We start from the raw sequence: 23,429 nt of genomic DNA, 5'->3' as shown, positions 1-23,429 counted from the left end.
CGTTCCGCACCACGTGATGATACCCCCGTCCCACCCCCGAGATAGGCGAGGCCTCCCCATCCTTCCCCGCCCCGCGGGGCGCGGCGCGTGCGCGGTGGGGGCGCGCGGGCCGGGCGGGGCGAGGCGGGCGGGTCATGGCGGGCGGGGCGGGGGCGCGCGCGCGGCGTGAGGTGAGGGGTCACGGGGCGGGGCGGGCGGAGGCCCATGTGGAGCGGGAGCGGGAGCGGGATCGGATCAAGATCAAGATCGGGATCGAGATCGAGATCGAGATCAGGATCAGGAGGAGACTGAGCCGCCCGCGCTGAGCACGGGGAGGCCGGAGCCGCACCCGCACCGCCGGGCCCTGGACGCAGCCAGTGCGGACGCCGGGCAGGCCGCGGACGCACCATGAAGGGGTGAGTGCGGGGCTCAGCCCGGGCCGGGCCCGCCAGGGCTGCCTGGGAGGGGAGCGGAGAGCGGGGCGGGCCCGGGCGGTGCCGCCGCCTCTGAGCTCGGGTGGTGTTGCTGCGTCCCTCCCGCCGTCTGGGACGGGGCCCCTGGCGGGTACGTGCCAGGGAGTCCCTCTGGGCCAAAAAAACCGGCGGTGCCGCCGCTGGCGCCCTTTGGCTCCCGAGCTGGAGCTGCCCGCGGGGCTCCTGCGCCGTCACGATTGTGCCGCCGCCGGGGCGAGGATTCTCTGCACTCAGCCCCGTGCTGGAGCGGGCGGGACGCGGCGGCTCCTCGTGCTCGGGGGGATCCTCCCTGCGGGGTCTGGCGATCTTCATAGCGGGCGGGGATGCTGGCCGACTGTCGTCCCTGTCTGGTCCTTGTCTGGCGGTAGCAAAGAAGCGCCGCTCACTCTATGCGAAAAAGCTGCCAGCCTCGTATGTGTGTGGTTTTGCAGTGCTATTGTGTGTAACATCCTCTTAGCACTTTTGTTGTTTTTTTAAGTCTTTAATTGCTACGTGGAGGCGGTACAGCGGCGATGGATGACAGGCGAGCTGTGTTCTGTGTCGTGTTTCTGTAGCACATCCGCTGCTTTGGGCCTGGCATTGCTTCTCTCTGTCTCCTGAAAACTGGAGATTCCAAATCTGGTTGGCTGAAAACACTGATTTCCTTTCAGTGACGGCAATGAGGCGCCGTTTTTGTACTGGAGAATGGAGGCCTTTACACTCAGTTGTGCTTTGGTGTCATATGACCTGCCTGACCTTGTCCAGGTTTTTCAATGTATGCTAAGCCACCCCATGTTTATTAATTTCAGCATCACTTGTGCTCCACAAAATTTGCTTGTTCCAGTTCTATGCCTCAGTTTCTTCATAGATACAAAGGAAGCTTTCCCCAGCTGTTTCTCAAAAGAGCATTAAACCAGTCTCCTTGGAACTGGCGTTATGCAATGGTGGGTATTATTATTCCAGTTTGGCAGCTTAAGACAGGGTGAATGGAAACTGAATCACTTAAGCTTTTACTAAGAAATGGTAAGGGGTTTAGCTTATTAGCAATAGGGGTGAGGTCATACAAGACTGCTTGATAACAGCCTCTTAGCTGGTTCTTACGTGAGGGACTGGTGGGTTGTCTGTTGAAAGAGGTTCAGGGATGATTGCAAATAAACAGACTCTCAGCTGACATAAAATAGGTGTGTTTGGGGTATTGGACAGCCCTGCCCCACCCTACATAAAACGTGGCACCCCCACTCTTAGTCCCCGTGTAATGAGGACAGCGGAGTTTGCAGGAAGAGCAGGCAGCATGGATCAGGCAAGATGAGGTGGCAGTTGACGTGATCCTTGTTCCACAGTGCTCCTGACAGAAGTGAGTTTCCTTTTATCCATCATTGACCATTCTCCTGTTTGCTACAGCTTAGCCTTTCTTTGGTTGTATGTCAGTCGTGGGACAGGGTTACTGGGGCCTGGATGTGTGAGTGGGAGAGTGGCCCAGGCGTGTCAGGCTGGAGTTGTGGGGATCTCCTGGCAGGGCACAGCCAGAGCTGTCTGCCGTGCTTAGTGCTCCCCGAGGACTGAGCCTGGCTTTGCTTGCAGTGATTAGGAATTCTCATTTTGTGGACTTTTTTACTTCTTGTACCTTTTTCTTTAAACTGAAAAAGCTATGGAGAAAAAAACCTTCATACCACTCTTCTGCTTCCAGTGCACCAAACTTCATGTCTCTTACTTTACTTTTACTTATAGGCAGCTTTATTTCTGGTTCAACTTCAGGGCTTACTGCTTTGGGTTCTATACTTGGTATTTCTGCTCTTCTTGGTACTCTTTCATGTCTTTGAAGAACAGCATATTCCTGTCTTGCCAAAACACTGTTAGCACCACACAGCAAGTTCTATTGCAGAATAAATTCATATTCCTGTGCAGATTCTCATATTGAATCCAGGTGTTCTCTAAAAATTCAGATGGAAGCAAATATGCTGACAGAGCTCAAATTGAAAAATAAGTCCATTTAAATACAGTGAGACTCAAAGGACTAGAGAATAGTTCAAAAGGAATGTATAAATTATACAGGGGTACTTTGGAAAAAATCCAAATTGTATTTTAAGTTAGAAAGATTGGTGAAGATCCCTAAGTACAAGTACTGTCAAAAGATGGGTCCAAAAATAGATCTAAAGCTTCAGCTCCCAGCATACAGAAACTGGTGGGCTTGAAAGGATCTGGTCTGTCTTCAGTATTGAATCCAAAATTGTGGACAAGTCTTTCTGAACAAAGTGACTCCATCTGACTTTTTTCTGAGAATATATGCACTGCATTGTAACCCACACCACAAAATGCAGAGATGATTTTGGAAGCTGTTAGGGCAGCTGATGTTTTATCGGCTGTGATTATGAAGAGTCTACTTTGGCAGAGAAAGAATAAAAAAGAAACTATCCAGTTCATTCACATGAAATTTCAGATCTAAAAGACTATGTAGTCAACGTATGTTGCTTGCAGTCGTCTTTCTTAGCTCTCTGAATTCGAAATAGCACATAGATGTGTATTAATAATACATAACAGGTTGTAGTGTCTCTGTCATCAGGGTGTTTGAAGTTAGGTGACCTCTTCTACCTAGGACGCCTGGTTTCAGAAATAGCAGAAGATTTTTGTGCTTTCTCAGCTGCTTACAATTTTGTGGATTTTCTCTTATTTGATGAGTTAAGCACCAGCTTCTGAACTGAGAACTGCTATTAGCTTCCACCTGGTTTTGTGAGACTTGGCTTTATGTTCACTCTATCCTCACCTTCTGAACAATTTTGATAGATTAGAGTATCATTACATTTCCCTTTTTTTTAAAATGTGACTTGAAAAAATGAAATAATTCACTGTTCTGTTAGTGAATCTTGTGATTCTCTGGAGATTAATTTATTTTGTCATTTATTATATATTATTGTTAGTTCTTGAATTTGAAAGTCTATTTTAGAGCTGTGTTTGCATGAGGAAAAATACTAGTGGAAGGGACTCAGGTTCCACTGTCTGTAGTAATCTGGCTGTTTTTAAAGAGCAGATGTAAATAATACTCCCTGCACTTTGCTGTTTTCATGGTGTTGATTCACTTGTTTCTCAGTGGTTTTTATTACACTTGTTATGCTGCTGATTTTAAGGAGAGAAAACTGAAAGTCTTGCATTGATTCTTAAGCATTTGCTGATTGCTGTCCATGCCATTTGATATCTTAAAGTAAGGGTGTATTTCTGACTTGTTTCAACTGAGATGAAACCTATGAAAATAAGGCATTCAGCCTTTTCCTGATGGCCTTCCCTAAAAATCGTATTACATGAGGCTATTGCAGGACCTATGTGCTCCATTGCATGCACGTACCTGCTGTGTGACCAGGATTGCCATATACGTGGAACCAGTAGTACACGTTACAAGCAGGGCCCAGTGTCTGTGATCCTGTGCATGTGTTATTTTGTCACATTTTCCAATTCCCTCTCCAGTTTTGATGGGAAACACCTGGGAGATTGTCATGCTGCAGCACATCCTGAGCCACGTGGTGGAAAACTGAAACAGGGAGTGAGCAGAGTGCTGTGTGTTAAACCAGCCTTAGAAAGAAATGTGCACTACTTTTGGGTAAGACACTCCTAGCAGATTGCCTCTCAACTTTGTCGTGTTTGCAGCTAAGTCTCAGGTTTTGTAGTTCCTAAGGGCCTCCTCACTTGCTGTGGAAGAGTCCTACAGCCTATGTCCTATGCAACAGGTGCCTGCTGCCCCAGAGAACTTCCTAACCCTGAGACTTTGCAAGCTTGTGCTGCTCTGGCTGCCTTTGTAGGAGAGACATCACAGCTGAGGAGTACTGAACATAACAGCAAAATAACTATATTGTTTTTGAAGTGTGGGGAGTCATTATGGATAAGCTCTGATACCTCTGCTTGTTTTGCCCAGATTCAAGGTCCTGAAGATGATCATGTTTCTGAGGAGAACAGGGAGGGTTTTTTCCTCTCCTGAGTTAGTATGACAGAGTTTGTGCAGAGCTGCTGAATTGTTTCTGTTCGCTCAGGACAGTGCTAAGCTTAATATATATGGGAGGAAGTTCCAGGTTTATGAGAAAACTCCTGAATGGTCATGTGCTCTGGAGGCAGGACAAAAAGGTAATTGAGCTTGAAAATCACTTTATTTTTAGGCTTTTTCTGAACCTAGAAATGTCCAAGTGTGAGCTGTAATCTGCATTTATTTTCATGGACAGTAAATTTGGACTTTGTCTATATGCAAGCTTACAAATGGCTTAACAGCTTCTAAATGAGTTTATTAAAAACGCAGTATAGTTTATTATAGGTACTTCAACCTGATTTATAACTCTGACCACTTCAATTCCATAACCAGATTAAGACATTCCATGAAGTAGGAAGGATTGGGAGGGTAGGAAGGTAGTAGAGGGGTGGTAGCCATTTTACTGAAACACTTTAGACCCCAGTCTTGTGCTTTGAGTACTGGTTGACCGTTCGGTTCTTTTTGCATGTATATGTGGCTTGGTAGTTAGGGACATTTCTGTGAAAAATGTAGTAACATTAGTTCATAACCAAATGCCACAGACTCTGCTGCCATCTCCTGAGGACAAGAAATGATGCATCCTCCTTTGCCACACTGAATCTTTCTTAATGGGGAATAATGGGTGATGGGTGACCCAGAAAAATACTTCAATCCAAGTGGAAATCATTCAGAACTTGAAGAGCCTGCCCATTTGGCAAGCATTAGAAGTTTTCAGACCAATAATCTGAGAAGGCGCTAGATTTTGTTATCCAGAAGAGGAAAGAATATAAAAAGTTGAATCTTTATGTTTGTTTAGGAATTGATAAGAGAGAAGTTCAATAGTTCGTTGCATCCCTCCTGCTCTAAGTGAGGCAGGCAATGTCAGGATTACTTTCTACTCTTGCCTGGAAAAGAGAAAGTGAAGAAGTGACCCATGTGGGAGTTGGTTGTGAAGCAGCAGAAGTTTGTCAGGAGGGCGTTTGAGGCGGGAAAGCCAGGGATAAGAGAGAGTCTGTGCCCAGAAGAATACCTGATTATTTGGAGACTCTTGGCCTTGAAGATCTGAGAGCAGAGAAAGACAGCACTGAAATGGGGTAACTGTGTATTTGTGTCAAAGCATATTGATTGAATTAATTCATTATGAGAAGGAAATTATACTTCAGGCTTTATTGAAAATAGAGCCAAAACATTTCCACAACACTGTCACTAGGCGACTAAGATTAAGAGATCTGAATTTTCCTGGGGGCGCAGAGTATTTCTTTCTTTAATAAATTGAAAATACTGGGCTTCATAGTAAGCTCTTCATGCATTAAGTACTTCCTGAGCTCACTTGGCCTTTCTTCTCCTTCTCCCTGTTCTTTTCCAGGCTCCATGTGATTTTTGGCCCTTAGGAGAAAAGAGTCTCTAACCCTGAAAAAAATTCTGATTTCCACCATCTGAGCATTGTATTTATGTTTTCTTGAGAGTATGGGACTGGGGCAGCAGCTAAAGGCTCTTAAAGGTTTTCTCTAAAAACTTGGAATTGTCAGCAAAGATCACAAAATAAGTTGAAAATGGCAGTGTTAAAGGAGATTTTTTTGGTTTTAGGTATTAGGCACAAATTTTTATTCAAGAATAATTAATTCTTAGTGAAAATTAGGAAAAGGGTGGGGGAGGGAAAATGATTAGTGTTTTTAAGGTGGACACAAAACTGATAGCACATTCAGTTAATTTTTCACAATATGTTATTAATATAATGTGTGATTTGAACACCTTGCAAAACCCAACTCTGGGACTTCAAAGTATAAGTAGGAAACCCATAATGAACTGACTCTTTTTTTTAATCACTATTCTAAAGGACGAAAGTATTTCTAAAGAAATGTATTTTCAGTGACCTATAGAAATAGTTTGTGTGAAGCAGAAAAATTATTTTCTCCTGATATGTCAATTCCTTAGTTTGTTACCTATGTACGTACAAGAAGTGCCCTCAAGCTGTATATATGTAAATAAGGTACTTTGTAAACATCATTTCTATTTTGAATTTGAAGGTAAGCTTCTGTTCTTACCTGATGATCATCAGGTCCTTCATGAACACTAATTAGCAAAGGGTCATGATTATGAGATCTGGGGACACTGAGGGTGTGGAAAGGAGCAGTAATCTCTAAGGTGTCCCAAGATATAGTTAGTGGAGGTACAAAACTAATTTTGAGGGAAGCTGTTTCAAAATAGTGAAGTACCTCTGTTTAGCAATCATGGATCAAAATAAGTGTTCTTGTGAGCTTACTTTAGAGCAGCAGCAAAACGTTGGGGTTTCTGGCAGCCCTTTATCTGCTGTATGATTGCAGACTAGTTGTTTCCTCTTTCACCTGATATTGGTGTACCTGGGGTAGGCTCATGAAATATTTAGGCCTTAACCTTGCGAGGTGCTCTGGAGCAGCAGAATTTTATGGACAACTGTTAAGTGTTGTATGTGTCTGTTTTTCTGCTCTAAACCAGCTACATTTATTTTTGCTGTTTAAAAGTTTGAAAATTCATCTTCTTTGTATCCATATACAGAATAAGTTAGCTTATAATTTTCCTGGGAAAGTTTATTTTTCACTTGAAGATTTGAGACCTAGGACATGTTTCAGCTGGAAAAACTGTGAGGCTATTATAGCATAATTTTGCTTCTTGCTTGTGAAGACTGGCCGGTCTTTTTTATGTGGTTTCTAGGTTGAAGCTGAGTAAATTATACGATATCCAGATACAATGAAGAAACTTGGCTGTAATGTGCTGTGTATTTTTTCCATTTTTTTAATGATAAAGGGAGAGGCAAGTAGGGTCTAATGTATGTCTTGAGGAATTGTGATACATGACATGAAACCTCTTCACAGTGAGATCCAGTAGACTTGCAAGTCTTGAATGAAGTCTTCTGGTAATTCTGATTCTAAAATTGCTTTGTTTTCTTCTGTCCATCATTGTGCTCTTCTGCAGGCCAGAACTGGGGGTAATGTCCAGCAGGGTATCAGGTGTCATGCAATACATGTTTTCAGGAGTAAGCAGGACTAAAGAAGATCAGGGGTATCAGAGCAAATTGCTAAGACTTTTTGTATGCTAGGTTTATACTTATCCTTCTGGTTTTCTGACGAGTGAAGCAGAGGGATGCAGCCCACAGATCTTTGAGATAATTGGAAACACACTGATCTGTACACAAGAGCTAGACTAACTTGTGCATGTAGCAAGACAGTTCATCTTTTAAAAAAGCCTAAAAACCCTAAAAAAAATCCCAACAAAAGAGCCACTAGGGGAGGCTCTTTTGGGTTTGGAGTAGAATTGAAGCAGAGCTGCACCCTTCAGGTCTATAACCTTCATCGTTCTGGTTTGTTTTTATTTTATGAGTGGATTATCCTGTCTAGACTCCTGATTTGACTTGGAAGCCAAAATAGAAGCAATAAAGCTAGCTGGCCGCTTAGCAGGTGACAAACCTTCTCTGAAGTCCTCTTAATTTGTTAGGGCCCGTTTCTCTGTGCTGCCTCTCCTGACTTACTCCTCAGTAAGTTTTGCAAGTTTCAGATACAGCTCTAATAAATTTAGCCTGCCAGATGCCTTCAATAACCCTGAGCCCAGCTATCTCTTACATGGAGATCTGTTTCAGTCAGGCACGTCCCTCTGGGGAGAGATTTGCACTATTTAAAGTTGAATGAGACTGAGATTCTTACAGCATTAAGAAACTCGAAATTTGCCCTTTTTCTCCCTGATGTTGGTTCTAAACTAGTGTTCAGCATTTGGTATTCCCAGGGAGTGAATTTGTGCTTCCTCTTGAACTGTGGCTGGAAATTGGCTGCCTCTTGAGCTGTCATTCTATATAGCAGGTCTCCTTTGGTATATGTTGGGCAGCGAAAGGCAGTCCCTAGCATAAATAACACTAATGTCTCATGTAGCCTCATATGTTACTTCCACCAGTATCAATGTAAGACATTGTAAGAAAAATAGACTGTTCAAATCACCTGTAAACTGCAGGCAGAGCAATGCAACTGCAGCATGACTAACTAGATTGCATTTGGTCCTACAAAATGTGTGAGGCGTTTTCTAGCCAGTGCCTGGAGGATCTTAGGACATTGGCATGCAAGAGGAGCAGTGTTAATGCCAATGTTCTGGGCACTCATCCAGTTTGAGGAAGTGGTGCCTGTCACCTCACTAAAGTCACACTTCTGTTCAGATTTCGTGGATCACTCTTCACTTCCGCTCTTACATCGCTGGGCAGTGTTGCTGTGTACTTTTAACAGATAGCAGCCTATGCACCAGGAACTGATTCCTTCTACTAGTGAATTCTCAAAGTGTGTTTTTCCCCAGTGACCAAGTCATGGAATGTAGCAGTTATGAAAAACGCAAACGTAGTCCTAGGATATGTCAGGAAAATACTTCCAGTAGTGACAGAAAAAATCTACTGCCATTGGACAAGACAATAGTGTTGGGTTGTTGTAAGCAGTTTTGGCTAGCTGTGTTTAAGGAAAGTCAACTTTAATCAGAAGGAATGTAAGGAAGAGCTAGTATGATGATAGTAGGAATTTAAAGCCAGTCTTACAGGAAGAGGGCAGGAGCTTGGCTTTAGTTAGAAGAAAGGTATGAAGAGATCATGACAACTCTCTGAAGAGACCTGTGCAATGGTCCCCATCATCTCCAGACAGCACAGAGGTAGATTTGAGTACACTGGAATAACTAACTGAGAGTAATGGTAGCTTGAGAACAGCCTTCAAATGGAAGATGTTTAAGTGGCTTCAGAAGACTGGCATTTCATTGAGGAAAGTGTGTGGATTTATAGAATGCTGCAGTAGTAAGAGGCCTGACCTGATAAGCCAGGAGTCCCTCATTCCTCTTTGCTAAAAACAATTGCTTGAGATGGGGTGACTGGCTTGTCCCAGAAGCTTTGATATCTAAGATGGAGTACAGTTGACTATTGCATCCTCCATGGAGTGCCATTTGAGCTGTAGGGTGCCAATAGCAAGTGTGGATCTTCTTAGGAATATTTGTGGCGTGAAGATAATTTGTTAAGGAAGGGCATGTTCCTTCTGAGCACATCAGGTTCTTTACACATTTTTATGTTCTCTCATATGCTAATTTGAGCTCATAATTTAATTTTTTTCTTTGCAACAGCAGAGGATAAGTGTTTCTGGTTGTACTGGTTTGAATGCAAAACCAGTGAGAGACTCCAAGTCACTAATACAATTTAATAGGAAAAAAGAGAAAAAATAAAATACATGCAGTAATACAAAAGAAAACCACTGACAGAGTCAGAATACAACCTGACACCCTGTCAGTCAGGGTGTTGGTAGCAGTCCCTATAAATGGTGGCTGCAGTCCTCCTGGATGACAGATGTGGTTCAGTTGAAGCAGTGCTCCTGTAGAAGGTGCAGTTTTCCTCCGAAGGTCCAGTGATGATGTGGAAATGGTCCGACTTTCCTCTGAGATCCAGTGGAAGGGGCTGGCTTGGTGTTCCAAATCTCAGTTTTTATCTAGGTAGGAAGTGCTTGGCTCCTGCCCCTGGCTGGAGTATCTCCCAGTGGGATGATGTAATCTTATCAGTCACACAATAGGACTTAATGGCTCATTAACAGAAGATATCTTCTGGAGGAAGGATGGGTTGTGAAAAGAGAACGTTGATCATCCCCCGATCTTATCAGATGGCACATCAGCAGAGGTTATCTCCACAGAGATAAGGATCACCACTCCTCCCACATTTCAACAGATGGTGATAGAATACACATTTTTGCATTATAACCCAGGACACTGACACACCTTCTACTAAGCTGGAATTCACAGGACTGGCCTAGTTGGACCTTAGCTGACATACTAAACGTATTTAAGTTACTGATTTGTCTGAGACTTCACTTGAAGAAGGTCTAGTTGCAAACAGTTGTTGAAAACAAACTAACTAACAACAACAACAAAAAAGACCCCACAAAGCTGCTTGCTTTACTCTGGTGAAGAGAAGGGAGTGATAATTTTGAGTCCTTTGTTACAGGTGCTTTGTCTTGGCTGTTTGGAATAGGTTTTTTTAAGTCATTAGGATCAAAGTGCATGTTGTTCTTTGAATTATAAAGTGTAGCACAATATCCCTAGACTGTGTTCACAGATGTACTGGATAATCTACAACCCTGTCCTCCTCTTACACAGTACTTACAGTTTAAACCGGAGTGAGCTGGCACTTTTGCTCAAGAACCAGTTAGTTCTGCCTATGGCAACCTTTTTTCTCTTCTTTATGCTGGCAGAGGACTTGTGTGGTGAACCCAGTCAGAGGACTGATGTGGGTTAGAACTAAACTTTCCTTGTTTTGTCTAGGTTAGTTTTAATGGGTATTGGTTCACCGCATTGTTGCATAAACGTTTGTGGCAACAAGAGGATGGAAATGAGTGGCTCGAGAACAGCAAGACTGCTGCTGAAAGCAGCAGTGGGAGCTTTCCTATGATTTTACTCAAGGCCCCAGTGGCACTTTTGCCACACTGTCCTCAGGCAAAATGATGCATTCTCATTATGTGGGTCTTCCTTTCCATGTTCTTATTTAATTTATGTATTAAATGGTTTTGTGCATTATAGATGTGGTGCTGATTTAATCAGCCAGTGCTATACATTAAAGTAATTTATGGTTTGAGTGCACAATATTTAAACAGATATATTTAGAGTATTGATTTATGATACCTGCAGTGTTCCTCAAACCTCTTTCATATTATTCTTCAAGATAAGATACTGTCCCTGGTGCAAGTCTTGCAAGGACAAACCAGATAGTGACAGAGCACAGGAGACAAGCAGCAGGAGATGGCAGGAGGCAGCAGTGAATGTGGCAAGTGGTGAGAGATAGAGGGGGGAAGTCCAGGGGCTTGAGGAAATGTGTCAGCAAGTGCCTTATAGCCATCTCCTAACAGAGCTCATTTCTCTGGCCTCATGCCCGCTTCAGAGGTGATGTCTTGGCTCAGTAACTCCCAGCCTTAGACTCTCTTCTGCATTTATTTATTTGTTCTCTGTCTGAAACCTTCTTTGTGAAGATCCGTTTTCTGGCCATGTTTGCTTTCTTAGCCATCTTGTCCTGGCTGTCTGTGGTAAGACATTTTTGTCCTGTTGCACTGTCATCATAAATATTATATAGTGACTGTCTTCTAATGCCTGGTTTGTTTGATTAGTAACTAATTAATCTTAAAATAATATTAGAAAACACTACCTGGTGATGGTCTGTGTCAGGGATTTTTGCTCAAAAGGAGACATGGTGTATAGGAACTTTGTTGTGAGTTCATCATGCTAGCATTGCTGATCTACTGAAGCTTGGAACTACTGGTAGTGTTTTGTATCACCAAGGTTAATATAGTGTTTTTTGGAGAAGAGGTCTAGACTTTCAGTAACTGAGTCTGAATGTGATATTTGTCTCTTCCCTTACTGACCTCCTGCACTGAAGCTCATCTGACCCAGCTGGGCAGTTGACACCTGCTCCCTTTGGTTTCTACTGTCATGCAGACTGCAGCAAAAGGGGCTCTTCAGTCTTCTCTTCCCTCCTAGATTATTGAGGTGCCTTACTCCAGCAAAACTCTTCGCAGACAGGAACCCACATGCCACAGTTTTACTCCTGCCCTTTGTGAGGAAAAGGCAGCAGCACTGCCGGCTGGGATCAGAACTTGCCTTCTGTGAAGGCCTGCTGTGTTAGACTGAGCAGTTGTGCCAAGCTGGGCATAAAACAAGTACTACAGTTTTTCCACCATCTAATAACTTGGTTTACACGGGGAGTATTTCCATAGTGTGAGAACACCATCCGTATTAGCTCCAGACTTGCTTTGTGTCAGAATATAATTCTCCAAAGGGACTTGCGCAAATGGCATACATGAAGAAAGGAATCGTGAGAGCAAACAGTGTCTTTACTGATGTTTGGGCAGAAAACAATCTGGTTGCCCATTCAGTAAAACAGGGCTGATATGAACCTACAATTGTGTGTTTTTCTAATTGCATGTGCACTGGCTTTGTACCTGCCTACATATTCTGGTGGCCATTTAGGAAAAGATTTTTATTATCTTGGCCTTTTTATTTTTCATTCTTGTAATCCTTGTTAAAACTGCTTGCACTAACCCAAGAGTGACTAATCTCTTTATTTTTTGATTTTTTTTAAACTTTGTGTGTGTAGTGTTTCTGTCAGGAAGTTAGTCTTAGAAAGGAGAGGCGCTTAGTCTGTTTCTTCTCAGTATAATTCAGTGTATTTTAAGGCTGTGGTTCTGCTCTCAGCAGGAAGAAAGGTTTTAGTGATGATCAAACTAGATGCAGGTATCACCTTGAGAAGGGCACACTTGCATATTAACAGGCTTAATATATTTGTTGCCTGCAGTACTGTTGGTTTTTAGAGACACATGTCTAGTAATGACTTAGTCTTTTTTGTCTAAGCATAAGCATTATATTGGTAGGTGGTAAAATTGAGGCTGTCTTTGAAGCATGGGTAAGGACTTCAGTTCCTTGGTCTCCCCTTCTAGCTTCCTCTAGCTTTGTTCTTCCCCCTTTTTTTTTTTTGTGATCTTGATGATCAGAGGGCAGATGAATGGGATAATGTTAAAGCTAATACTTCTGCACAGATGCATGTTCTCCTGTCTCCCACCCAGTAAAACCACACATACACTACATTACACTAGTGTTTAGTGTGGCCTGAGAAACTTCTGACTGTATAGAACTGAAACTAGGTTTGGGACTTAAATCAGTCACCAGCATAAGACTTGATTATATAAGTTGGATGTGGCAATTCAAATATCTATTGAGCTATCTGTTAGGTGGGACAGTTCTCTAAGCATAAGAAAAATAATTAATCTTGAGTGTCCTTAAAACTGTTGCTGTATGTCAGATGTTAAGCATGTTTTGGTTTGTTCCAGTAGCCGGATCGAGCTGGGAGATGTGACGCCACACAACATTAAACAGCTGAAGAGGCTAAACCAGGTCATTTTTCCTGTCAGCTACAATGACAAGTTCTACAAGGATGTACTGGAGGTTGGCGAACTTGCCAAACTAGGTACAAATGTTCTTGCCAATAATTGTGGGCTGTGGTGGCAGAAGTGGTCATCATTGCTATCCATAATGGTTTTGAATAGCAGCTCCTATTTAGTTGTTTTACATCATGAAAAATAATTGTTTAAGAACCTCAAAGAAGCCGCAAAAGGTCTGTGTTCGAAGTAGATTACATCCCATTGGGAATAGGCATGTTTTCTGTTCCAGAAGAAAACAGTTGTGCATTGCCAGCTTACCCCCTGAAGTCATTGCTGGTTGGTGTGAACAGTAATAAGCAACCACTATGTCAAAGCAGCGCTGATGACTTCATTCCAAGTGTGAATCCACAATGCATGTTATTTTATCTGGATAGGAGAATTAACAAGCGGGGAGGGAGGGAAGAAGGAAGATACAGGCTGTAAATGAAAGAGCTGTATGTGTAGTTTGAGACTTGTTACTGATAAACCTGTGTTTCCCTCCCTGGCAGCCTATTTCAATGATATTGCAGTGGGAGCAGTGTGCTGTAGGGTGGATCACTCCCAGAACCAGAAGAGACTGTACATTATGACACTTGGATGCCTGGCACCCTACCGAAGGCTAGGAATAGGTAAGGAGAGTCTTCTTTTGTATCTGAGGCATCAAAGAAAGCAGATTGCTGTCCAGCTTTCTAAATGCTCTTTCAGATTTTTAACCGAGTTAGTGCACTTTAGGCTACTGATTTCTTTGGAGGGGACTTGGGGGAAAGAGTATGATTTATCATGTGTTCATTTTTCCCTCCCATTCAGAAATGAACTTTTTGTAGACATTTTTAATTCAGGATTTCAGATTATTTTAATCTCATATCATACTGTGTTGTAAATACTCTACTTCTATGGATGTGAACATTGTTGCAGAGAGAGATGAAATAATTTGTCAGAGATATGTAGCCAGTATGCAAGTCATACCTAAGTAGAACACAACATTCCTTCATTGGCTTCTTCCATCACTCTTCTAAATGTAGGGGATTTCTATTTATTTTGTCTTTATCACTACTGATTATTGCTGCCCAGGGGTAGCACCTGCTTTTTGTCTATACTGCATTTAATTCTTTGCTCCACATTGAAAACCCGTAGGACAGGGACCTTAGAGTAATCCGTTTGCCTTGACAAACTGGATTGAAAATATAACTTCATCTTAAATTATTGTACTAGGTCTTTAGTAGAAAAGCTTCCTAGTGTCCTTACTGCTTTATACAATGTTTTGGCTGTATTTTGAGCTGAGTTTGAGACCTTGAAGCTAGTATTAAATTAAGTTGATTTATACATATGCTTCTGGGCTGTTGTGATTTGTATTTCTTCCTCAAAGAAACAATGAATTAAGGTTTATGAGCAGTCAGAGAGAGAGAGTGAAATACCTAACATATTTTATTTGCCTTGTGGTTACTGCGCTGCAGAGAGAGAAAAGACAGCAACACACACGGACCCCTTTTGGGGAAAAAAGGCCAACTTTATTGTACGGACAACCCGAATTTAAAGTGCCTTACCTGCAGCTAGGACAAGACAGTAGTTCATTGGACAATTGGGAAAAACATCCTTGGGACAGTACCTCAGGATGTATCCCATGGGAAAGACACCAGGTGTTAATCTTTATTATGAATTCCACTCTGTTTTTCACCATGTTATCACTCTGGGAGACTTCCTCCCTAACTGAAGCTGTAGTCAGCTTGTCAGCCTGGGAATGGACCTGAGAGTCAGGAGAAATCCAGGCCTGAAAAGGATTTCCAAGCTGTAATTCCCTACCTCTCTAAATGTGTGTGTCCACATTGCCTTTCCTAGTTTCCACACTCTTGTCATTTTAGTCTACCTACAGTTAACCTGCCTCCCCTCGAGGAAGCACCTAGCTAAGTACAGACTAAACTGTGCCCTTCTAGTTTTCTTAAGTATGTCTTTATCTTTTATCAGGAACTAAAATGCTGAATCATGTCTTAAACATCTGTGAAAAAGATGGCACTTTTGACAACATCTATCTGTAAGTAAAGGAGTTACACCCATGCATTGTTTGAGAGATGATAAAGGTAGATACGGGAGCAAAGGGATAGCGATACAAGTGTGGGTTCAGTGTATATTTTAGTGGGGTCATGGAACATCTGAACATCTTGTAAGTACTAGCAGGAAAGCCAGGGGTCATATTCTGGGCTTGTTTTGTAATGCTGAGAAAACCAAAAGCATGCTTGCTTTAGAAAGGGTTGTGCAAATTTGCTGAATTTGAAAGTGGTTTACTTAAAAAATTACATTCTAGAGTAAAATTCCACTGTAAGACGCAAAAAAAAAAAAAAAAAAAAAAGTTTTAGAAACAAGATCATCTTCAGAATGGAAAATACTGCAAGTTTTGAAGCATTTGCTTTCTGTCTTTTATGACAGCACTCTGTGGGTTAGAATATCAGAGATGCTTGCAAACACTCAAAGTTTACATTCAGCAATAAGGCCCAACTGCTGTTCCCATTCTTGAACACCGCCAGGTCAGCTATTTGTGCAGCACAATAAACTAGATCAGTGCCCTGACCCAGCTGGGGAAGCTGATTTCAGTTTTGTTTTGGGTGTTGTTTTTTTTTTTTGTTTGTTTTAGTGTGTTTTGGGGTTTGGGGAGTGGTTTTCTTGTGCTTTGTTTTGTTGGGGCTTTTTTAAAACCAACTCCATGTCTGTGTAAGTACTTGGTATGATGCAGACAAGAGAACAAGCACTGGAGTAGAGGGCAGTCACCCAGGAAACAGAGCCTGAAATCCATAAATGCCAGAAATATGCTTTTTTTTTTTGCTGCTGGTTTCACACTTCTGCTTTTTCCTGTGCATTGGTGTCTGCGTGATTACCGAGTGATGCAGTTTCTGGCCTGATCGCTTCTCTGAGGCAGCTCCTTCATGTCCATCACTGCCTTGGCCATCACACCAGTGTAAGCAGGATGCACTGCTAGGGATAGGCCCACAGCAGGTACAGCTTGGATGGACTTACTTTGCCACAGAACTACATCCTGAATACTTGCCAGGACTGTAGAAGATGCTTTTTGAGGAGTGTTTCATACACTGGTATCACTGTAAATGGAGTGACCTTCTCCTCAAACTTAGTCCACTTCTGCCGTGGAGGTGCAAACCCTTCCATGTCCTCTACTATTATTCCTTTGTGCCATCTCTGTAAGAGGAATGTGTTTTAGAGGTGTCTGAGTAAAATTGCTTTTGGCTTGTATTCCTGCTCTCCTGCCTCAGAAGTGGTAAAGAACTCTCTGAGATGCCTGCTAATGGGACAGGGCCTTCCCTTTTTGCTTTTGGACATTACTGTGTGAACAGTGAAGGAAATGTTTGCTGGTTCTAATGAAAAAAAACCACCCAAATCCTTCATAATCCTTCTTTACACTTCCCAGACTAAGGGTTCCGGCTTGACAATAAATAGCCCCCAAAATTGGGCTAAAGTTCTTTTAGTGGCCCATTGATTTTATTTCTATGTCTATTGCTCGTGCATCTTCTATCTGAACATATTATGCAGCTTAGCACCAAACTTGATATCGGTGCCTAAATTTGTCTTTATAATAAAGCTCCTTTTTAGCTTTTTGATACTTATTTGGCTTAATACTAAGATCTTTTGTTTTGTTCTGCTGTTGCTTCCACAGTTAGTTATTTTGGTTCTGTGGTTATGCAGCTTGTCGTGGCAGTGATTCATGAACTTGTGCAGTGTCCACTGAATTTCAGGAGTGTTCAATGAATGCCTTTTGTTGAGCCTAACATTTTTCTTTCTTTTCTCTCTTTCTTTTTTTTTTTTTTTTTTTTTTTTTTTTTAATGAAACTTGTGCAAATAAATGTCCTGGTCACTTAGGATAAAGAATTGATGGCTATTTGTTTTGAAGACCTTGAAACATGCTAGCAAAATCTATAAAACTGCAGGGCAACTAAATACAAGGGAAAAGGACTTTGTAAATCCATAGGACTATTTTGTATTACAGCTTTTTTGTGAGGAGAGAGGAGTAGTTAGAGTAGAGCGAGGTGTTTAAATCATATCAAACACCATTGCCAGTTTTATGTTACAGTGTGTTGGGATCATCACTGAGACAACTCCTCTGGTCATTTGCAAAGTGTTAATACAGGAGGTTAAAGTTGGCTTTACAATGAAACTCTGTTATATATTTCCACAAAATATCTGCCCATATTGCTTTATTAAGAAAAATTGAAATTACTGAGGTAGTAATGCTTCAGAGTCTCTCTGCTATTTTGTGTTCCTTGAAAGAGTTTTACTGAGGGGAAGCATTTACTACTATTCACAACCATGGGCCATCCATAAACTGAGTGTTAGCCCAGAATTGAATTGGGAAGACCAGCATTTCCAGTCTTGGATTTATACTGCTGTTCCCGTCTCTATCTAGATAACTGCTTTTCTTGTCTTTAACTGCTCTTAGTATGGAGGCAGAATACTGACCCCTGTCTCTCTCTGCCCATTTTTGTCCCAGGCATGTCCAGATCAGCAACGAATCTGCAATTGACTTCTACAGAAAGTTTGGCTTTGAGATCATTGAGACGAAGAAGAACTACTACAAGAGGATAGAGCCTGCAGATGCTCACGTGCTGCAGAAAAACCTCAAAGCCCCTTGTCTTGGCCAGAATGCAGATGTGCAAAAGACCGACAACTGAACAAAACCCCAGTGGACACTTTCTTGCACTTGCTTGTCGCCAAATAAGGAAAGAGAGGCCTCTTTTTTTTTTTTTTTTTTTTTTTTTTTGATTGGTTGGTTTTTTTGTTTTGTTTTTTTACTCCACCTCTTCATCTTAAATCTTTTTCTTGACCTCTCTCCAACAAAATGTAATGCTTCTTCCAAGGATTGTCCAATCATGTTTGGGGTTGAGTTTTGTTTGGTTTTGAAATTTTTTTTGAGCTTTCTTTCTGGTATTTTTATTTTTGAGGGTGGGGGGGCTTTTTTGTTTTGTTTTCTGTTGGGGTGGGAAAAGGTGTGCAGATCTCATTTAAGTTTGAGATGTGGAGGGCTTGAGCAGGTTATCCTGATGACAAGTTTCCTTCAGAATTATTCTTTCAGTAAGCAGAATGTAAACCCAATAGGGGGGAAAAAGGCAAAGCAATATCTTGTCCTTTGACTCCTGCATTATTGTGTTTTTTATAACCTACAGGGTACTTTACTCTCCCCCAACCTTTGAATGTTACTTCAGTACTTCCCACTCTTCCTTTTAATTTCCTCACCTCAAAAAAGTATATTTAGTTCTTCCCAATATTTTTGAGTATGGCTTTTTCCTCCATCTTTTGCTGAGAAGGGTGGGCTACTTTACCACACCTTTTCACTCTGCCTGGGCTGATCTTTTTGAATGCTTTTTTTAAATACTCCTCGCCCAAGCTGGTGCTACACTTCTTAACTGACTGAGAGGAGGATTTAGAGTGGTCTTTGTATTTTCTTATTTTCATTTACCCAACTCCCAGCAGACTTTTGCCAGAGTAAGGGCTAGATCTGGTGTTGGCAAGAACAACCTTGTAAAAATATGAATCCTGAGGCAACACCCTTGCTTTAAAAATGGATGAAATTCTGCAGAGCTTATTGAGAGTTAGTTTTGTGTTGTTGGGTTGGAAAAAGTTACCGTGACCATCTTACCAGCTTTGATGACATAAGGCAAGCACCTGCCTCCAGGTAACACTGTTACAGCTACTGAATCTGTGGTGACAGATGTAAGGGTTGAGGAAACCAGGCAGCAAGGCTAAGAAGGCAGACATGAATCTGACCCTAATCAAAGAGGTTTGCAGGGTCTCCTGGATTTGCTTGGGATTGGCTTGACTTGCTGTGTTTATGAGCTCCTTTGGGAGGAGGTGGTGAAGAACTGCACGGTTTTGCTCCTTTGAAGATTATTTTCCCCTTCCCCCATTCAGTAGTAATAATGCAGTTCTCCTCTGGTGAGAGGGTGTTCATGGAGCACCGGAGAAATCAGCGTTTATTAGAGTATTTTATGGGTTTGGAAAATAGGCTGGCTGGCTGCTTCCTAGTACTGTAACTTTGAGGCTACAGTAAACAGTACTAAGCTCTGCTTTGCATCCTTTCATGCTTTGTTTGCGTGAATACCAGTGATCCTTTCTAGGCACTGTTGCCAGCAACTTTATGTATGCCAATATAAATACCAGCTTGAGCTTGGACTCTTCTCCAAGTATCTGGGAAAGTGCACTGAGCTGAAACAACACCAACCTGCCCCATCCCCCATGTAGATGCTGAACTGTATTCTTTTCCTGTTTGTTTTTTAAAGTTTAGATCTGAGTCTTGAATTCCTCTGCTCTGAAAGCCTCCAACCTGTAGTGTGCATTGCAGCATACATCTGGTTAGTAGGTGCTGTCCAGTCATTAGAGGGTGACTTGGGAACCAAGGATTCCAAAACGGGAATTGTGGTGAGGCAAGGGATGGCACTCCTCGCTGCATTATGATGTGGTCTTTGATAACCCAGGGGTGACTATACGAGCTGCTACACAATTACTCCTTTGACAAAGGTGTGTCATTTGTTGGAGTGCATCTTGACAGATCTGCGCTGGAAAACGGCTACTTCATTTGCTGAGTTTGCACTAACGGAGTCTTAGAGATGGGCAAGTGGCCAACACCAGCCCGTCTGCATGGTCTGAGCACCTGTGTTTGCAACACTCAGTGGCAGACTCTGGCTAGAAAGATGCAACCGGTTCCCTTGGCAGAGACAGCCTAGTTTTGACAAAAGCTTATTTTCAGTACAGCTAGGGCCTGCTCCTGGTGGTTATGTTGGCAGTCCAGCATCTTTCTAGAAAGGGATATATCGAAGCACAATTAGCTTGTCATATGCCAACATAGTTTCCCTTGCCATCTGTAGACCAAACCAAGAGAAGTATGGGGAAGGAGAGAGAGATAGTATTGTATTTGAGGCTGTTTGTGCAGTACAGCTATAACTCAGACCATAGCTGCCTCTGGTGCCAAGCAAAGTGCTCTTCATTCGTCTAGAACTAAGTGGTAAGTGTTTGGGTTGGGTAGATGAGTGTGGGGATATGAACTCTTAGGATTTGCTGTTGTTGTAGGCTTCCACAAATCAGTGTGTTTCACAGACAGTTTTTCTTCAGGTTTAAAAGTACAAGTCTGATGTCTGAACTTACTTGGATTAACCTTTGTTTATGTCTCTTTTTGCTTTGGGCTGCCATCATTCTATGAATGTATCCATGAGAACAATTCTTAAAGCTCCTATTCCACAGCAGACCTGCCTCATTGTAACTTCTGATAAAACGTTTTGTAGGAGGTGGAAGAGAGAATAAATCTAAGACATTTTTTCCCAGGCAATTAATCCTGGAAAACAGTTGTTGAATCTTGAATACAAGGTTTAATCTGAATCTGAAGAAAACTGTGTTCCTGTACATGGATAAGGGCAAGTGAAGGTCAGTAGTTCTGGATGACAAACAGTTGTATTTTATTAGCCTATCAGTTGTGTTGAGTGAGGGAGGAGAATGCTGTATCTTAGTGCTGTTACCCAGAGACACTGAAATTGTGTGAAGTAATGGGCTTACTGCAGAGAATTTCAGTAAGTTACCTGGATTGTTGCTGCAGGAGAACATCCTTCTAGCTTGAAAACAGCAGTTTGTGAACAACTGAATTTTTCCAAAGTTGGGAGTTTCAGTGGGGGGAAAAAAAGCCCAAAACACCAGCACCTACTGTTCTGGATGAAATCTAGCAAGAAAAATCTATGTGACTAACAGCTTTAGAGTGTAAATTGTGTATATACAAATTATTCCTGAATCTCTGCAACTGGCTTTGTCATACATCAGTTGAAGTATGAAGATATTACAAAAAGACTCCTATTTGACGAAACCATGGTACAGGAGAAAAAGAATCATCCAGAAGAGAGATCCTTCATTTTTGGGAGGGGGAAGGGAGAGAATGTATTTAGTGTATAGAGAAACTGGCTGAATTGACATGATGCAGCTAATGGTTAAACCTGCCAACTAAATATGACATACTGTTACAATTGAAACAAACTTACGTGATATTCTGTTAAATCTTGATGATGCCCTGTGTCTAGTAAAAATTTGATCCCCCAAATTGTTTTATTCTCCCCCATGTTGTAATCCAAGGTCAGCTGCTATGCACAATGTGTTTCGTAAAGTGTTTGCTGACTTGGATTTTCTTTTGAATCTGCAACTGCTTCCTGATTAATTTGGCTAAGACCACCCCTGGTCTCTTGAGTTAAGATTTAGTAAAAGGTATGCTGTATGCAGTTTACAGATGCATTCTCAATGTTAGAAGTTAAGTTGCAGGGGGAGCAAATTCTTTACAATAAGATGGCCCATTTTTAATCTGTATTATTGCCCTTGTTGTACATCAGGAGCATGTTTTTGTTTTTCTCAAACTCTTTAGAAATACCGTTCAGAATAAATGTGCACTATTTGAGTTATGTCATTTACAATTTGTCATGTGCATTTTTTTTTGTCCAGCTGTTTCCTTCTGAATTCAGATATAGACTTACTCAGATGTTTCATAAACTCTGTAGCTCACGATTTCTAACATAAACTGTGTTGGGCTGCTGTGATGAATGCCAAAGGTGTCTGACAACTGTGCAGAGTGATGTCTGTTTGTTTGTTTTCCCTGAAATTATGAGCCTTTCCTCAGAAATCCTTTGTCTTGTGGGGTAGGAGAGGGGGAGAGGAAGAGGAACTGTTCTGGAATATTTTTGATTGATTAGTGAACAGTTTGGAAACAAACAGACCAGGTGTCAAGAACTCTGGTTTGGGCTTGATAGGTTAAAAAGTTTAAAGTATTCCAATTAGCTGCTAGTTACTGCAAATCTTGACCAGAGTCTTTGAAAAACTATGGTCCATATTTGTAAAAGGACTGGTCTTAACATGCAGCACATACTCTTCCATACTGACTTTGCTCAGAAATGGTTTTAACTAAAACTCATCTCTCTTCCTAACAATTCCAGTCTCTTCTGTTAAAGCCATTCTTTGTCTGTAATTTCACTGTGTTCCTCTTCTGCTTTGAAGTGCCATTTATGAAGTGATGAAGTTGCACTCTGGCCCAGGTTCTGGATGAAAAGAGGTGTTTCCCTAAATATTCTATTGTGTATTCTATTCACTTATTTAAGTTCCTCTGGAAACTGCTTTATCAACAGATGGAGTTGCTGCATATTCATTAGACTAACGTGCAAAAGCAAAGCTCAGGCTCTGGAATTTGTCTGTAGTCTTGAGTGGCTGCTTCCAGCTGTCTTCCATGACCTCTGCTAGAGAGCTTGGAAGCCACAGCTGGAAGTGAACTGCTACCAGAAGTGCAGCCCTTCATCACTCCAGCCTCACCAGCTGCAGAGGCTGAAAAACCTTTGCTGTACTTAAAACTGCTGCAGCTGTTCTCCAAAGCATTTGATTTGAATTGTATAGCTTTGTGTTTTCCTTCTCCTTCCTCATTCCAGTTGCCTCTTAGAACAATCTGTACAATATTAGACAGGTGAGTTATCCTTTACATGGAAACTACCAGGTACTCCAGATCATTTATGTTGCCCTTGCCAAAGCTGTGCTGGTTCTACAGGGCACTCCCATTCCCCTCACTGCATTCAAAACTTGGGTATTTATGGCACCTCTGTAATCACTCAAGGTGTGCTGTTATCTCTTATTTGTTACTGGTACAACTACTAAAGAACAGTTACCATACCAGGATCTAGTGAGTGAGTGGTCAGTCATTCAATTCAAGTGGAACATTGGGATTGTTCTGTCTTTTAATCGGTTCTCTGTCCCTGTGAGGGCATTATCCTCTGATCCTGCAGTATCTTAGACTACTTTAAAAAAATCCCTGTCCAAAAGCTATTACGTTAAGTCCTTTTGAGAATCTACCTAACCTATCTTGTCAGATGAGCATTGTGATCTGTTTCTGGCAGTATTACTTTCCTTTCCATAGAGGTTCTGTAAATTTATTCACCCCATCTTATCCAGTTGCTTTGTAAGGGACAAATGACTTGCCTTATGTTCTTTTCTCTTGCCCCTAAAGAGGCATCAATTCAAACAGATAATGGAAAGGTTACTCTATCCCTCTCTTTTTGTTCTGCCTTCTTT

At 41.9% G+C, this 23,429-nt stretch overlaps 1 protein-coding gene across 6 annotated transcripts; it reads left to right on the top strand.

The window, feature by feature from the left end:
* The first annotated feature begins 202 nt into the window (after positions 1–202).
* Positions 203–21,786, top strand: NAA50 (N-alpha-acetyltransferase 50, NatE catalytic subunit). Of its 6 annotated transcripts, none has more exons than XM_014884202.2 (5): positions 203–395; positions 13,269–13,402; positions 13,865–13,984; positions 15,318–15,384; positions 17,845–21,786. In XM_014884202.2, exons 1-5 carry the CDS (start codon positions 388–390, stop codon positions 18,023–18,025), a joined length of 510 nt encoding a protein of 169 aa, XP_014739688.1. In that variant the 5' UTR covers positions 203–387; the 3' UTR covers positions 18,026–21,786. The 6 variants fall into 6 exon arrangements, with proteins under 6 accessions (XP_014739688.1, XP_014739687.1, XP_088015188.1 ...); XM_014884201.2 differs by having other exon boundaries at positions 204–395; positions 13,266–13,402; XM_088159062.1 differs by lacking the exon at positions 203–395 and adding an exon at positions 3,989–4,020 and having other exon boundaries at positions 13,266–13,402.
* The last annotated feature ends 1,643 nt before the right edge of the window (positions 21,787–23,429 follow it).

This window comes from Sturnus vulgaris, chromosome 2 (assembly GCF_052056855.1).
Source record: "Sturnus vulgaris isolate bStuVul1 chromosome 2, bStuVul1.hap1, whole genome shotgun sequence".
NCBI lineage: Eukaryota > Metazoa > Chordata > Aves > Passeriformes > Sturnidae > Sturnus > Sturnus vulgaris.
This window is presented reverse-complemented; position numbering and strand designations above follow the sequence as displayed.

Coding starts and splice junctions, on each gene's coding strand:
- NAA50 (XM_014884200.2), top strand. CDS start 13,231: ATGTCAGATGTTAAGCATGTTTTGGTTTGTTCCAGTAGCCGGATCGAG. Junction 13,403..13,864: donor TGGCGAACTTGCCAAACTAG/GTACAAATGTTC, acceptor CCTCCCTGGCAG/CCTATTTCAATGATATTGCA. Junction 13,985..15,317: donor CTACCGAAGGCTAGGAATAG/GTAAGGAGAGTC, acceptor ATCTTTTATCAG/GAACTAAAATGCTGAATCAT.